This window comes from Globicephala melas, chromosome X (genome assembly GCF_963455315.2).
Source record: "Globicephala melas chromosome X, mGloMel1.2, whole genome shotgun sequence".
Taxonomy (NCBI): Eukaryota; Metazoa; Chordata; class Mammalia; order Artiodactyla; family Delphinidae; genus Globicephala; species Globicephala melas.
This window is the reverse complement of record NC_083335.1, coordinates 93,363,946-93,381,284: the sequence shown is the minus strand read 5'-3', so window position 1 is coordinate 93,381,284 and position 17,339 is coordinate 93,363,946. Positions and strand designations below refer to the sequence as shown.

The following is a 17,339-nucleotide window of genomic DNA, read 5'->3' as shown; positions in this document are numbered from 1 at the left end:
TAACTTTATGTTTAGCTTTTTGAGCAACTTTTGAATTGTTGTTTAACTGTATTTTTTGACCCTGAAACAGTTCTCTTTTAGTGTGAGGTGGTCTGTACTTGTTGGGGTGGGAAAAATGAGTCTCAGGGACTTTAAACATTTTTTTTCTGTTATCTGTTATACATTTTATGTGCAGGAACAATGGTACCTTCATACAGAAACTTCTTGTCATTCGGCTTCATCATTTCAAAATGTGAGGAAATCTAAAACATGGAGCTCCCGCGTTGGCAAGGACTGGGGGTGTCTGTCTGAGTTCCCGGGTTCCTGACTATCCCTCCAGCTGTATCTCCGGCCACCTGCCACAGTCTGTTACTGGCAGAGACAAGGCCTGCTTGTTCCAAGGACATGACTACTGGGCCACTTCCATCTGAGGAGGCCTGGTGGGGCGTCCAAATGCAGAAACCTGACTGCTTTCCGGGGATAGCAATAAACCAGATGCAGACAACCCTGCAAATGTAAAGCCCCATTGTGTACAAAGCAGAAACTCACGTACCACGGCGGCCACGAAAAGGCCCTGACCTTCGACCCGGCCTCCATCCAGGCTCTCCTACTCCCTCCTGGCTGCCCTGCCCCGCTCCTCGGCTCGGGGTCTGAGACTGCGCGGGCTCGCGGAGGCGGGCGGCCTTCTCCGCATGCGCAGTCTCTGCCGGCCTGTTCCTTCAGCGGGGGCTCTGCCGAGTGCGCGCTCACGCACACGCAACGTCTCGTCTGCGCGCTCACGGGGCCTCTCGCGGCACGCGCCTCCGCCCCGCCCGGCCCCGCCCCGCCTCCTTCCCCCTCCCGCGCGCCGGCCCGCCGCACGCCGCTGCCGCCGCCGCCGCCGCCGCCGCTGCCGCCGCCGCCGCTGCCGCCGGAGCTCTGTAGTATGGCATCGAGGAGAATGGAGACCAAACCTGTGATAACCTGTCTCAAAACCCTCCTCATCATCTACTCCTTCGTCTTCTGGGTGAGTGGCTACGCCTGACCGGCGGCTGGGCCGCCGTCCATCGGTCAGTGTAGTGATGCTCCGGGAAGGGAAGGGGGAGGAAAAAACCCAAAGCAAATATCAAATCTCGGTCCCCTCCTTCAGGAGACAGACGCAGGGCTGGGGCTGCAGGATGGCGGGGTGCAGGCTTGGGGCTGCTCAGACCCTGGACCCCGCCCGGTGCAGGGTGTAAGGGGCTGCGTGGTGGCGGTGACTGCAGGTTGCCGACCTTTCCAAAATATTTTAATGCATTGACTTATTTTTTTAACTCGCGGGTTAGGGTCAGCCTTTGGGGAAAGTTGCGGGTTTATTCGTCTGTTTTCCACTCTGGACACCCCTCCCCACCCTCCCTTAGCAGCCCGTTCGCGGTGTCTCTTGGAGCTAACCTGTGGCCGGCTGGGAGCAGGCGCGAGAGTGCAGGGTTTGATCCCAGATTCCCGGTTATTCCCGACCCCGCGGGGCTGCGAGAGGCAGGCGCTGGGAGCCCTGAGCTGCCTGGCTGGGCAAGGGCGACCAAAGGCCTCCAAACGCAGTGATGGGGGGCGGGCGCCGTTGCCGCGCGGAGACGCACAGAGGGGAGAGGGTCTTACATAACCCAGGGGCATCTTTGCGCTTTCTCGGCGACCCAGGAGATGGGTCTTAGGACCCTTTTCCCACGCCCTTGCACCCTTACACTTATCTTTCTGTCATTGCGTAAACCCAATCCGCAGAGCCCTGGGGAAGGACCCCAGCCACTTGGTGACGGCAGTAGCGCCTCAACTCTGCTCCCCATCTAACTGGTGCTGCTACCGGTCCTTGAAGCTCATTGCAGAAGGATGACGTCAGCCCCTCAGCCGAAGCCTTGGGGGGCTGCGTGGTGCGCTTCGCGGAGCTATGCGCGCTTTTGCGCGCAGGAGGAGGAGGAGCGGGGCGGGCGGTGGGGTGCGGGGGGTGCTCCAGGCTTGTGCCTTACCTCATCCTGTTTGGCAATTCGTGGAGTCAGTGCCGGGCTGACACTGCAGTGATTCATTTGAAGTAGGTGGTACCTAAAGATCATTCCCCATTATTTCTCTTTCCATGTTGACGACTCCCTTCTCCCCAAGTTCTCCTTTCCTACACCAAGCCACAGCCACCCTGCAGGAGAATGAATGTCTGTCATCACCCCCCCCAACACACACACACACACACACACACACACACACACACACACACACACACACACACACAAATAATCTGGGTCATTTCAGCGTTCAAGGCAGTCATTTTGAAACCTGAGGCTCTGCAGAAAAAGCCAGTCCTGCCTTTGGTTGTTTTTCTCTTTGCCAATTAGCCCTAATTGGTCCTAATTTTGGTTTGAAACTGGGGCACAGTGCTTTATGAGGTACCCAGACTCGGCTTGATGGTGAAACAAGCTGTTTGTAATGACCAAGACAGGAACTGAGATTTATTAAGGATTTTTTAAAAAATCCCTAATGTGCCCCCACCCCCGCGGACATTCCTTGTCACTGGCATTGGTGATTCTTCAGGTCGGGGAATTGTGGACTCTGGAGACCAGGCATACCAAGAACTCTGCAGTGAGATAAGATAGAATAACAGGTATGTCACACAAGGCAACCACAGAAATGGACTTTATTTGGACTGAAAACAACACAGGTTGAAAAATTTCAGCAGTGGAATTGTGAGCTCTGCACAGATCCTATATTATGTTCTTCTTGGAAAAAGCAATAATGCATGCTGGTTGCTGAAACTTCCCAGTAGCCATTCCTCGGAACTGGCTTAGCTGTTTTTGTTTGTTTGTTTCATTAAATCTCTTTGTGTTTGGTCCTTTAGTATTTACTTGACTTCCTATTTGTTACTGGAGTAAATCATATGGGTGATTATTTTTAGCTTCCTGAAAAATCTTTCAGCATCCCTGCAGGCTGGTAAAGAAGGGAGTCTTCTAGACGAAGCCTTTTCACATGAGCTCTTTAACTCTTCTTGGCTTACCTTCCCCCCACCTCATGAATCTAATTACTTAATGCACCCTGATACATCTTAAGCACAGAATTTTATGTCCTCTGAAGTTCCTTGATGCCTGCATTTTAATGTTTTCCTACTTCCAAGATTTCCATAGTCTTAAAGTGTTTACCTAAAGCATTTTCAGTAGTTTAAATAGCCTTCAATAATCATTTCATACTTCACAACCAAAGAATGAGATCTCTCCAGATGCAAGGGTATTTTAAGCAAGACATTTTCATTAATAAACCATGGTCCAAATGCTGTGTTCTCCATTGTACCTTAAATGCTGTTTTTCTTTTTAAACAGCTTTATTGAGAAGTAATTCACATAACATATAATTCACCCTTTTTAAAGTGTACAATTCAGTGGGTTTAGTATATTCACAGATTTGTGCAACCATCACCCCAGTCAATTTTAGAACATTTTTATTACCTGAAAAAGAAACCCCATGCACTTTAGCTGTCATTCCCCTTGTCCTCCCAATAAGCCCCACCACCCCAAGCAATCACTAATCTTTCTTCTTTTAAAAATATAAATGTATTTATTTATTTATTTTTGGCTGAGTTGGGTCTTTGTTGCTGCACGTGGGCATTCTCTAGTTGCGGCGAGCGGGGTCTACTCTTCGTTGCGGTGCGCGGGCTTCTCATTGCGGTGGCTTCTCGTTGCGGAGCACCGGCTCTAGGCGTGCGGGCTTCAGTAGTTGTGGCTCGCGGGCTCTAGAGCGCAGGCTCAGTAGCTGTGGCACACGGGCTTGGTTGCTCCATGGCATGTGGGATCTTCCCGGACCAGGGCTCGAACCTGTGTCCCATACATTGGCAGGCGGATTCTTAACCACTGTGCCACCAGGGAAGCCCTAATCTACTTTCTGTATCTATAGATTTCCCTTTTTTGGACATTTCATCTAAATGAAATCATACAGTATGTGGTCTTTTGTGAATGGCTACTTTTGCTTAGCGTAACGTTCTCAAAATTCATCCATGTTTATTCCTTTTTATGGCCAAATAATACTCCACTGTATGCCTGTATCACATTTTGTTCATTCATTTGTCCACTGCTAGACATTTGGGTTGTTTCTGTCTTTTGGCTATTGTGAGTAACAGTGCTACAAACATTTATGTACAAGTTTTTGTGTGAACCTGTCTTCATTCCTCTTGAGTATATACCTAGGTGTGGAATTGCTGGGTCATATGGTAACTGTGATGAATCATTTGAAGAACTGCCAGACTGTTTTCCAAAGTGACTACCATTTTACATTCCTGCCAGCAGTGTATGAGTATGTTGATTTCTCCACATCCTTGCCAACATTTGTTATTATCTGACTTTTAAAATTCTAGCCATCCTAATGGGTATCTCATTGTGGTTTGGATTTGAATTTCCTTGATGAGTAATGATGTTGAGCATCTTTGTATGTGCTTATTGGTCATTTGTATATCTTCCTTGAAGAAATGTCTCTTCGTATCCTTTGATCAATTTTTATTTTGTTATTTTTTAATTATTGAGTTGTATATGTTCTTTATGTATTCTTGACTCAAGTCTCTTATCAGGTATATCATATGCAAATATTTTCTCCTATTCTGTGTGTTGGTTATTCACTTTCTTGGTGGTATCCTTTGAAATACAAATGTTTTTTATTTTGATAAAGTCCAGTCTACCTATTTTTCTTTTGTTGCTTGTGCTTTTGGTGTCATATTTAAGAATCCTTCACCAAATGCAAGACTATGAAGAAAACACTGTCTATAAGAGTGACAACAATTCAGTAAATGCAGTTGATAACTTTATCTTTCTCTGGCACCTAGAACTGTCTGGCACATAGTAGGTACTCAAATATTTGTCAAAACTTCTGGAGTTATGTTAGGTAATTAACAAAGAGGATGATCTTGGTGTTCTTTTAAGTGAAAGATGGAGGAAAGATTAGGCAGAATTTTTTTCCTTCCTGTTCTCAGTGAATCATTTTAATGGGACTGCTTCTCTTCCCTTAGCTCAGTTTAGATTTAGGACTAGAAGACATTTGAGCTTAAAATGGTGGTAGACGAGTAGCATCAAGAGATTGATGTACCTACAGTTATGAAAGAGAGATCTTTGTTTTATCTGGCCTCCTCTTCCATCTATAATCACTCTCCCTCTCTGAGATGTTCCTCTAAAGCAGTGGTTCTCAACAGGGGACAATTTTGCCTCCCCCCCCAATAGTTGGCAATGTCTGGAGACATTTTTTAGTTACTGCTGGGAGTGGGGTGCTACTGGCATCTAGTTGGTAGAGGCCACAGGTGCGGCTAAGCATACTACAAGGTACAGGACAGCCCCTCACAAGAAAGAGTTTTATGGCTCAAAATGTCAACAGTGCCTACAACCTCTGCACTAGTGAACTTTACATAGTATACTAGTAAGTCCTATGTAAAAAAAGAGAGTCTTATGCAAGACTCCCAATGTATACTGTTTGGAACCTCCATACCCGAGCATTCTCAACACAATCGCAAGTAAGAAGAAAAACATTCTCCATGGCGTACCATAGTTCTTTATTTGAAGACAAAGGTAGGTAGTTCTTTATATAATAGTGTTGAAATGGATGGGACGATCTGTCCTCCGGTTAGATAGCATCACCTGAATGTTAGGTAAATGGCTCCTTTATTCTCTTTGATTTGTACGTTTCATTTTCAGGTTTATAGAAGAGGAAAAACAAAAACACACCTAGGAGTAAGTTATCTTGTGCTTTAAGACTAGCAAACAGTGCCTGACACATAACAGGTTTACTCTGGAAGTATTTACTTAATGAATGAATGAATAAATGAAATTTTATTGACTACTCTTGGGCTCATGTATTTATTTCAACTCATCTCAATTGGGAGGCTTTTTAAAATGATATTTCCTGTCTACCTGTGGTGGTTTAAATGTGTTCCTGACAGTGATGTGTGGAAAGGTGGAGTAGAGGACTGTATAAGACTTACTTATCCTAATGTTAGTTCAATTATTATATTTTTATGATCAGCTAGTTTGCCGGACATTTTAGTTACCTAAAATTTTAATTGGAATTGAATTTGCTATGTTTGAATTAAAAAGATATCTATCTTACACTAATACAAAAATATCTCTCCATGGCAAATACAGTTTTTTCAACAACAAACAGGAAAACTATCAATATGATGCTTACAAGGTAAATTCCATTTTTAAAAAAATTTTTGTTGGAGTATAGTTGCTTTACAATGTTGTGTTAGTTTCAGGTGTACGGCAAAGTGAATCAGTTATACGTATACACATATTCACTCTTTTTTAGATTTTATTCCCACATAGGCCATTATAGAGTATTGAGTAGAGTTCCCTGTGCTATACAGTAGATAAGGTAAATTCTGTTTTGATTTAGAAATTTTTTAATGTATTTTAAACACTCATCTGTGTTCTGAGCTTAGATTTAAATCCACTACAGCTACATCCACTAAATAATACTGTGAAGAGAAATATCCTTGCTTCATTCCAGTGTATATTGGATTTGGTTTCTTTGATTATCCAGGGAGGCAGTTAACTTTATCAATAGTGCTATCAAATTCTATTATAGTGAAATATTAGTGATTTTTTTAAAATTTGGGAAGCATCACTAATCTTTCTTGGGGGAAGATTGAAAGAAATAATAGTCAAAATGTTTCTTCTCTTTTGTCATCCAGAAAGTTTAGGTACTTGGGTTAAATAGAGGGGAAAAAGTCTTAAAGAACAGCCCCTAATGTTTTACAGTGTTTGAATTTGGGCACATACCAAAGTTTATACGTATTCCTTTGCATATCAGTGAAATTCAACAAACATTCATTGAATGTCTTATATGCCAGGTATATCAGTAGAATGTTTACCAACTTTTACTAGCTGCTGCTCTTAGCATGTTACCTTCATTTCTAAGTAATGTAGTTAATCTGCTGGACTTTTCAGTATTAGATGTTATATATTGTCTTCCTACTATGGAAGATCAAGATCTAGCTCTCCTACCACCTTCTCCCTCACTCCCATCTTTCCTAAATTGGGTAGACCCCAATATATCTTTTATCAGTTTATCATTATCATATATCATCTTGGTTAGAGCAGTAGTCAGTGATCACGTTAATGCAATTAGGAAGCCTATTCACAGCTGAACCATGTAGTGTGTCTATTATGATTGCTTGCCCATCTTTTTGTTTTCCCTTCAGTTAAAAATTGCCTTGTTTTATCCTTCGCTTGTTAATTTTCTTTATTTATCACTAAATTATCCCCGTATTCTCCCCAAGAACTGCATATCTTCACTTAGTGTATTGAAACACTTTGTGTATCCTATCAGTTTCCTATTCTTAGAGACATTTGTCCCAGAGCATTCTGACCTTCGATCTGGGCTAGTGTTCTCCAGGCCTTTGAAGCAGCTGACATCATTATAATCTCCGTTTACCATAATCCTGGGGAATTCTGTCTCCTTTTATGTTGTATCCTTGGTTTTCTAGATGTCCAGTCTTCCTCTTTCTTGGTCGTTCATCCATTTTGGTGGAGGAAATCTCCTAGTAACTTTCTGGAAAAGAGTGCATAGGAGGTTAATTTTTTGAGACCTTGCAGTTGTGCAGACCTTACTGTGCTCTTGCATTTAATTTGATAGTTTGGCTGAGTATAGAATTCTAGTTTGTAAATCATTTACCCTCAGAACTTTGCTGCCACTTCCTCTTTTCCCCAGGTCTCTTGGTATTGTTACTGTTGAGAAATCAAATGTTATTTTGATTCTTCTTAAATTCTGCTGTTCTTTGAAAGCTTCTGGAATCTCTGTCTTGTTCCTAGTGCTCTGAAATTTCACAATACTACCCCTTGGCGTATGTTTTTTTTTATCTCTTTCCTCTGCACCCTTTCAATCTGCAAACTCATATCCTTCCGTTTGGGGAAATTTTCTTGAATTGTTTTTTTGTTTTGTTTTATTTTAAATTTCCCTTCATTTTCTCTGTTCTCTCTGTTTCGATGCTGGACCTCTTAGATCCTCTGTCTCCCCTTCTGTTTTCTAATTCTCTTTGTCTTTTTGTTCTACTTTCTGGGAGATCCCTCCCAGCTTACCTTGCCTGTTATTGCATTTTTCATTTGTTTTATATGTTGATATCTAGGAGCTCTCTGTTGAGGCCTAAGCGTTTCTTTTTCTAGCATCCTGCTCTTGTTTCATAAATGTAATATTTTAAAATCCTTCTGACAATATTAATGATTTTTTTTAAAGTTTGCTTTTCTTTGCTGTTTCCTCCAAGCTTCTCTGTTATCTGGCATACTACAGACTTACCTCAAATTTCTGGTACCCATTTTCTCTTTGTTGTTTAAGAGTGGAGCACTAAAAATGCTGATTGGAAGCTCTTAGTGGGAGTTGTTGATTATAAGTTGGGTGATTTGGCTGGGCAGTTGAGTTTTGGAACCAAGGTCAATCTCTTTAGGTCTTCTCCTTTGATCTAATCAGATTTCCTGTAGAAGAATCTTCCAATCTTCTCTCTGGATGAAGAAGGTTAGGGATATGGATGTCCCCACATGCAGTATAAATGCACCTTTGTTTAAGCTCCTGTTTCAAGTGTAGAAGCCAATGTTCACCATGCTTTGGTTCCCCAGTTCACTTCACTCTCCCTGGAAAATAAATCTCTGAACCCATGCTGGAATGGGGGAGAAGGCAGAGACTGGAAGTTGGGGGGGATCTAAGTGCTTTTCAAAAAGCTTTCCCCAGATTCTCCTTATTTTAGCCCCCTTTCATCCCTACTTCCATGAGTGCATGGAGCTGCCTTCTGGGGGTGCTTGTGTGCAAATATTTTATTCTTGACTTTTCTCACAGCTGCCATAGGATATGGCTTTTTCTGAGCTCCCAAAATGTCATTGCGGTTGTCTCTTCTTCCATTCTCATTGTTACTGTGGGTTAAAAAAATCCTTTTAGTGTCATTTCAGTGGAGTTTTGGGAGATAGCCAAGGTAAATGGATGGGTTCAATTCATCATCTCTAACTGGAAGTCCTTTATATCTGTATCTCTACATTGCATGGTACTAATTAAATACGTAGTTGATTGCGAGTGATTAAATAGACTGTCTGAGATGGCAACAGGTGGGCTATTCTAATAGATATTGGTATCTACTTTACAGTTTTTAAAAAGCTTTTGGATGTCAAGGGGAATGTTCTAGGTTGGAACAGGCTTATGAAAGCACATCCTATTTAAGGTCATCTGGTCATCAGGGACTGGAGTTGGACAAATGGGAATGAAGCTCTGAAAGTTGCTGCTGTTTTTTCTGCTCATCGAATTTCTTCCCACCAGGTGGAGGCCCATGTGTCTTCTGACCTAATTCAGATCTTGGTGGATTAATTTAATGTGGAAGCAGCAGAGTTCAAAGTATGGTGGGGAGTGGGGTACTTGATGTTAGACGAGTCATTGCTCTGCTATTTTTCTGTTACTACAATGATAACCCTTTGTGTTTATTACAGACTTGTGCATTGTGATTTGACAAGTTTTTTTTCCTTATTTAAGCAACTTCCTGCATGCCACATGCAGTTAGGATATGGGTACTAACTTTTACAGCATTTGTGGAACATTCTTGCTTAGAAACTAGCTGACTTTTTATCCAGATAGATTGAAATACTTTTCTCAATTTTAATTATAGCTAAAGTTCTTGATTTGACCCTATCGTGAGCTACATTACTTCTGATTCATTGACTGTTCAGCATTATGTCCTGTTTTAAGTAAGCACTTCAGAAGGTGCTTTGAATGGAAAGTCATCTGTGACTGTGTTTCTCTGTTTAAACATGTTAAACCTTTGACATAGGTGACTAATGCACCACTAAACCAATTTGAAGTGCACTTTAGAAATATATTCTTATGTCTTTTTCTCCTTTGGACCCATTACAGCAGCTTCCAGTTTGGGTTATCTCTTCATGACAGGCAGATTGTTGGATTACTGCTCTTAAATTTCCTTTTTTTTTGGCTGTTATCCCACTTGCCTTGACTGAATGCTTTTCATTCTTGGGTGAACATTTTTGTCCCCTTTTATATAGAGCCCCAATATTCAGCAAGGAAAGGACATAGAGGGGGAAAGATAGGAGAGGGCTTTTCTTGCTTTCCCTTTGGTTATTTGATCACTTGAACATGTAAGCATGTGAAATAGTTTGGTGATAGAATTAAGGATCACAATTCTACTGTGGAAGGTTCTCGTGCTTTCTGTAAGGTATGACAGGCTTTTTCATCATCGTCTGTTTTAGGAGAAATTGCAGTTGCCTTGTACTGAAAGATGGGCTGGGTCAGGTGCAGGTACTAGGTGAGCAATCTAGGTCTGTGGTTCTCAACCCTGTTTGCTCATCAGGATTGCCTAAGGAGCCCTAAAATACGATATGCTTAGACCTCACCCTAAGAGATTCTGATTCAATTGGCCTGGAGGAGGGTGCCAGCTTTCGTAATTTTAAAATGATCTTCCAGGTGATTCAGCTGTGCAAGTAGGATTGAGAACCATTGATTCAGAGAGAACTCTGTATAATAGCAGGCCTGGTTCATCTTGAGTCTCTTGGATCTGGAGATAGCTAGGGAATATCTAGCTATTGAATATCTAGCGTGGGCCTGATTTGGTCTGCTTTGCCCAAAAGTCTTAGGCTAGGTCTCCAGTCTCTCTTAGTAAACCAAAATGGCCTTGTCACTCTTAGGAGACCTTGCTAGTCATTCCTAACTAGAGGAGTGCTCATCAGAATCATTAAGAGGCTTTTAAAAGTCACAGCTGTTTGGTCCTATCTCATGAAGTTTCCATTTTAATTGATTTGCAGAGGGGCCTAGGTATGTATTTTTTTAAAAAAACATTCCCAAGGTGATTCTGATTCCTGGGATGTTACTCTGGTCTGTGATGCAGTTTGTCATAAATAAAGTCGTACCGTGTGAATGCTTTCCTGTGATGATCTGTAGTACCGTAAAGCTAGTTTGAGGAGAAGCAAGATGTAGGCAATCTAGTATTTTTCTCACCCACCGAACTGGTCTCTGGCAAGTGTTTGCAATTGAACCCTTGGAGTTGGGAGTAGTTTCCGTTCCTTAGGGGGAATGTATTTGTTTACAGTTGCACTGAGAAGTTAGGAAGAGACTTGGTTTTCCCTCTTTCAAAATATTAGACTGTCATCCAATATGTAAAACCAAAACCTGAATTCATTTCTTACTAAAGTAAGAGAGAGCAGTACTAGTCAAGCACCGTTTATGAGTGAAACAGCTTGCTGGTCTTTTTGGGAAGTGTGGTGGTGTTTGATGGTTGCTTTGGGTACAGAAGCAGATTGGTTGACCTTGGCCTTAGATCCATGGCTATTTGGGTGAGACTGTTGTTGATCGCCTCTGAGAAGCATAGTCACTGCAGTGCATCTGCTGCTGATTGGTTGCTCTTGAATTGTGTGAGGCTGTCACTGTAATTAGCTTCTAGAAGTATGTTCCCTGAAAGAAGTTGAGGTTTGTGTGTGTGTGTGTGTGTGTGTGTGTGAGGTATGCAGGCCTCTCACTGCTGTGGCCTCTCCCGTTGCGGAGCACAGGCTCCGGACGCGCAGGCTCAGCGGCCATGGCTCACGGGCCCAGCCGCTCCGCGGCATGTGGGATCTTCCCGGACCGGGGCACGAGCCCGTGTCCCCTGCATCGGCAGGCGGACTCTCAACCACTGCGCCACCAGGGAAGCCCCAGAAGTTGAGTTTTTATTGATAATTAGGCTAAGGTGAGTTGCCACTGCTCAAATAGGTTTAGAAGTGGGTGCTGGTAGTTACTAGTTACCATGCCTACTGAATAATCAATCTTCTTCCCCCCAGGAGTATAGAGACTTTTATTCTTGCCTCAGATTACCAATTCTCATTTCTCAGTGAAATGAGTTTGTCTCTGCACCTCAATTCCCATTCTCCAAACATCATCATGGTGATGTATAGAATTCTTTGGTGAGTTCATTGTTCTAATCATTCCACAAACGGTCATTAGGAGTTTATGATTTCCAGGGAGTATACTAGGACTTCTCTAGGGTAGACCCCTTTGGGTTGAAAAGGAACCCAGATCTTGATCATGAAGCTGGGTGGTAAATGTTCCTAAACATCCCTTCCACATCCACATCTCTATTTGTGTTCAATTTCTATTTCTGATGAAGCTTTTCAGGATTTTTCACCTCTTCCAATTTCTGTTTCATACTAAACTGTATCACTCTCTTGCTATTCTTTTAGCTATTGCCTTCTATTCCAGGCGATTTGAGATTAGTCCTATGTGAAGTCTTGGCTGAGACACTTGCTGTGTGACCTTAGGCAATTCACATGCTCTCTCTGAGCCTCGGTTTCCTCTTCAGAATTGAACATATCTGCCTCAGTCAAGTGGTGAAGGTTAAATCACATTCAAGTGCTTTGTAAAGTGTAACAGGTGTGTTTTTGGCAACATTATTTCTTATGGTGTAGAGTGTTGCTTTTTTCTTAATTTCTTGCACATGGGAGGTACTATGTCAATATTTGTTAAATGAATAAATTGATCAGAACACCCCCTACCCTGGAAATTAGGGATGATTAACTTTTCAGGCTTTATAGTTTGCTACCAAAGAGAGCTGGTATTCCAGGAGGGTTTGAATGGAAACCAAATACATAATGAGTTTAGGTCGCTGAGTTTAGCCCTGTCATTGGGATAAGGGTATTCCTATTTAGGATAAATAAATATAAACCTGCCATTTAAAATGTATAAAATAAATAAGCTACAAGGGTATATTGTACAACACAGGGAATATAGCCAATATTTTATAATAACTATAAACGGAGTATGACCTTTAAAAATTGTGAATCACTATGCTGTACAGCTGTAACATATAACATTAAGTATAACTAAATAAAAAAATCAAACGAGAAATTGATGGCTTATTCTTTTTTAAATTAAACTTTTTTTTTTTTTTTTGCGGTATGCGGGCCTCTCACCATTGTGGCCTCTCCCGCCGCAGAGCACAGGCTCCAGACGTGCAGGCTCAGCGGCCATGGCTCACAGGCCCAGTCGCTCTGCGGCACGTGGGATCTTCCCGGACCGGGGCACGAACCCGTGTCCCCTGCATCGGCAGGCGGACTCTCAACCACTGCGCCACCAGGGAAGCCCTAAACTTTTAATTTTAGAACAGAAAAATTGTGGAGCTAGTACATAGAGTTCCCACATACCACACAACCAGTTTTTCCTGTTACTAACATCCTACTTTAGTATGGTACATTAGTATGTTACAGTTAATGAACCAAGATTGATGCATTATTAACTAAAGTCCATACTTCATTCAGAATTTTTGGGTTTTTACCTAATATCTCATTAAGGCTACCACATTACATTTAGTAGTCATGTCTCCTTAGACTTCATTGGACTGTGACAGTTTCTCAGACTTTCCTTGTTTTTGATGACTTTGACAGTTTTGAAGAGTACAGGTCACGTACTTTGTACAATGTCCCTCAATTGGGATTTGTCTGATGTTTTTCTCATGATTACACTAGAGTTATGTGTTTTGGGGAGGAAGATCTAAGAGGTTAAGTGCCATTTTCATCACATCATGTGAAGAGTACATACTGTCAATATGACTTATCACTGTTGATACTGACCTTGATTACCTGGCTGAGATACTTTGTCAGATTTCTCATTATAAAGTTACTCTTTTTCCCCCTTTCCATACTCTACCGTTTGGAAGAAAGTCACTGTGCCTAGCTCACACTCAACGAGTGGGGAGTTTTGCTCTACCTCATTGAGGGTGGAGTATCTACCATTATTTCTTCTATTAGCAGAGATGATTTCTAGTCAACAGTTGTTAAAACCAACTGTAGGGGTTTACCTGGTGGCACAGTGGTTAAGAATCCACTTGCCAATGCGGGGGACACGGGTTCAAGCCCTGGTCTGGGAAGATCCCACGTGCTACAGAGCAACTAAGCCCATGCGCCACAACTACTGAGCCTGTGCTCTAGAGCCCGTGAGTCACAACTACTGAAGCCCATGCGCCTAGAGCCTGTGCTCTGCAACAAGAGAAACCACCGCAATGAGAAGCCTGCGCACTGCAACAAAGAGTTGCAGCAAAGCCCGCTCACCACAACTAGAGGAAGCCCCTGCGCAGCAACGAAGACCCAATGCAGCCAAAAATAAATAAATTTATTTTAAAAAAACTGTAAATAGTTTTTCAAATAGTAAAATGCTAAAAACATTTGATTCAGTTGGGAACTAGACAGATTCTTGGTTACCAATATTATTTATGATTTTGGCTTATCTACAAATATAAAAAGACAAAGAATAACTCAATGTTGGAAAAAGCAGAGATAAAATTATCTCTTCACAGATGCAATTGTTGTATCCTGAGAAACCTAGTAGAGTCTAGTTTAAAGATAAACTAATACGAGAATTTGGTAAAGCGGTTAGATACAAGATAAAAATACAAAAATTAATTGCTTTTCATTATTTTAGCATAAGCCTTAGAAAAGGAGAGGGAGGAAAACATTTCAGTCTCAGTAGCAACAGAAATCATAACTATTTCAGAATAGTTAAGAACATGAAGGAAACTAAAATCTTACTGAGGGTCATAAGATCTGAAGAAATTAAAGGACATTGTGTTCTTGAGTGGGGAGATTTAATATTATAAAAGTCTATTTAAAAAATGCGCTTAATGTAATTCCAAATAAACTCCCAATGGGATTTTTTGAGGGGGATGGCACTCGATAAAATAATAATGTTTATATAGAAGAATAAATGCCTGAGAAGGCAGGAGAAATATGAGAAATATGGGGCGGGGGGAAAGAAGTATGTGCCTTAACAGTGTTATCAGAATATACTATTGTATATAAGATGGCCACCATGATCCCCATTTCTGGTATCATGTTCTTGTGTAATCTCCTTCACTCGGGTTCAGGCAGGACCTCTGACTTGTTTCTAACTAATAGAATACAACAAAGGTGTTTTGATGTGTGTGTGAATACATGTACATGATCATGTTAGGTAAGATTGTAATGTCTGTCTTCCTGAGAGACTCTGTCCCTGGCTGGCTTTGAAGAAGCCAGCTTCTATGTTGTGATCTACCCTATGGAGAGGACCACATGGCAAGGAACTGAGGGCAGTCTCCCACTGACAGTCAGAAACGGAGGCCCTCAGTTTGGCAGCCTGCAAGCAACAAAATGATGCCAACAATCAAGTGATCTTGGAAGCAGATCCTTCCCCATTTAGGCCTCAGATGAGACTGCAACCACCTGACACCTTGATTGAAGCTTTAGGAGATCCTGAAACAGAAGACAGAGTTAAGTTGTACCCAGACTCCTGACCCCACAGAAACTCTGAGATAATAACTGTGTGCTGTTTTAAGTCTCTACATTTATGGTAATATTGTTATGTAGCAATGCATAACTACTACAACGATAAAGTCACTAATTGATTCAATATGATGTTGACTTACAAAGAGATAAATAGGTCAGTGGAATAATAGAGAATCCAGAAATAAATTCTAGTGTATATGAGTTAATATATGAAAAGGAACATTCGTTTTAGAGACAGCTAGGTTTAAATGATTCTTGTACTACTGCATGTATGGAAAAACTAAAATTGGAGGCCTTACTTGAATTTTATTGAAACTTCTAGTTGTTTTAAATGCTTAGACATAAACACAAAACAAAATTCTGTAAAAGTATAGTGATCATGTGAACAATACAGGAATGAGAGAAACTTCTTTATCCAAGCTGGAGACTCAGAAGCAATTAAATTAAAAAATCAATATATTTGCCTATAAAATTTTTAAAAATTATATGGCATAACTACAGTAAAGTCAATTAAACAGCTATGGTGAGATTCAGAGCCAGTACCAGATTGTTAACTAATATACTGCTTTCTTCATTAAGAAAATTTTGTTACAAAAAAAAAAATCTATTTACATTCTGATGGAAGCTCCTTCTTATTTTAGACTGATAATGGTTTGCTGACCAGCACTGACCTACTGACCACACTTAGTGTATTACTGCTCTGGGAAAGGAGTCAGCAAACTGTTTCTGCAAAGGGCCAGATAGTGAATATTTTAGGCTTTGTGGGCCATATGGTCTCTGTTGCATCTACCCAACTCTGCCATTGTCCTGTGAAAGCAACACAGACAAATGAAAAATGAGTAAGCAAGGCTATATTAAAATAAAACTTTATTTACAAAAAAGAGGTGGCCAGCCAGATTTGACCCTTGGGCTGTAGTTTTTGCTCTAGGGGATACCAATATAAGGAAGGTATAATACTTAGCCTCAAAAACTAAAGTTTAGAAGACATCTAGATGGCTAACAGGCACATGAAAAGGTGCTCAACATCTCTAATTATTAGAGGAATGCAAATCAAAACTACGTTGAGGTATCACCTCGCACCAGTCAGAATGGTCATCATCAAAAAATCTACAAGTAATAAATGCTGGAGAAGGTGTGGTGAAAAGGGAACCCTCCTGCACTGTTGGTGGGAATGTGAGTTGGTGCAGCCACTGTGGAGAACAGCATGGAAGTTCCTTAACTATGATAGAGCTACCATATGATCCAGCAATCCCACTCCTGGGCATATATCCAGAAAAGATGAAAACTTTAATTTGAAAAGATACATGCACTCCAACGTTCATAACAGCACTATTTACAATAGCCAAGGCATGGAAGCAACCCTAAGTTTCCATCTACAGATGAATGGATAAAGAAGATGTGGTGTGTGTGTTTTTATATATATATATATATATATATATATACACACACACATACATGCACAATGGAATACTACTCAGCCATAAAAAAGAATGAAATAATGCCATTTGCAGCAACATGGATGACCTAGAGATTATCATACTAAATGAAGTAAGACAGAGAAAGACAAATATATCACTTATGTGTGGAATCTAAAAAAATGATACAAATGAACTTATTTACAAAACAAACACACTCATAGACCTAGAAAACAAACTTATGGTTACCAGAGGGGAAAGAGGAGGAGGGATAAATTAGAAGCTTGGGATTAAAAAGAAATTAAAATTTAAAGTTTTACATGGGCTTATAGGAGAGGGAATGAAGGAAGCCTTACCATTTTTAGCTTGAAAGAGTTGGTCATGCACTATCCAATAAGGCAGCCACTTGGGCACTTCAAATATGGAGTATACAAATTGAGATGTGTTCTAAGTGTAAAATGCATATCAGATTTTGAAGATTTAATATGCAAAAATGTAAAGTATCTCAATTTTTATACTGTTAACATTACTACATGAAATGGTAGTATTTTCGACATGAAGAGTTCAATAAAACATTAAAATGAATTTCACCTGTTTCTTTCCAATTTGAATATGACTACTAGGAAATTTAGATATGTAGCTTGTCAATATATCTCTGTTGGACAGCACTGAACTAGAAGTGCTAGATGTTTAAATTAAGTGCTATGGGACCAAGG

General features: G+C 41.1%; 1 protein-coding gene and 1 long non-coding RNA gene across 3 annotated transcripts in view; one reads left to right on the top strand and one right to left on the bottom strand.

The window, feature by feature from the left end:
* Positions 1–697, bottom strand: part of LOC132594423 (uncharacterized) — a 163,996-nt gene extending 163,299 nt beyond the window's left edge. For both annotated transcript variants that reach the window (XR_009560597.1, XR_009560598.1), the window contains exon 1: positions 533–697. This is a non-coding gene — a long non-coding RNA (uncharacterized lncRNA). The remainder of the gene's footprint in view (positions 1–532) is intronic.
* A 139-nt stretch (positions 698–836) lies between these two features.
* The window catches only part of TSPAN7 (tetraspanin 7), a 138,247-nt gene continuing 121,744 nt past the window's right edge, over positions 837–17,339 (top strand). Inside the window, exon 1 of the mRNA XM_030834912.2 lies at positions 837–985. Within this exon, the coding sequence (XP_030690772.1) occupies positions 905–985 (81 nt within the window). The 5' untranslated portion in view covers positions 837–904. The remainder of the gene's footprint in view (positions 986–17,339) is intronic.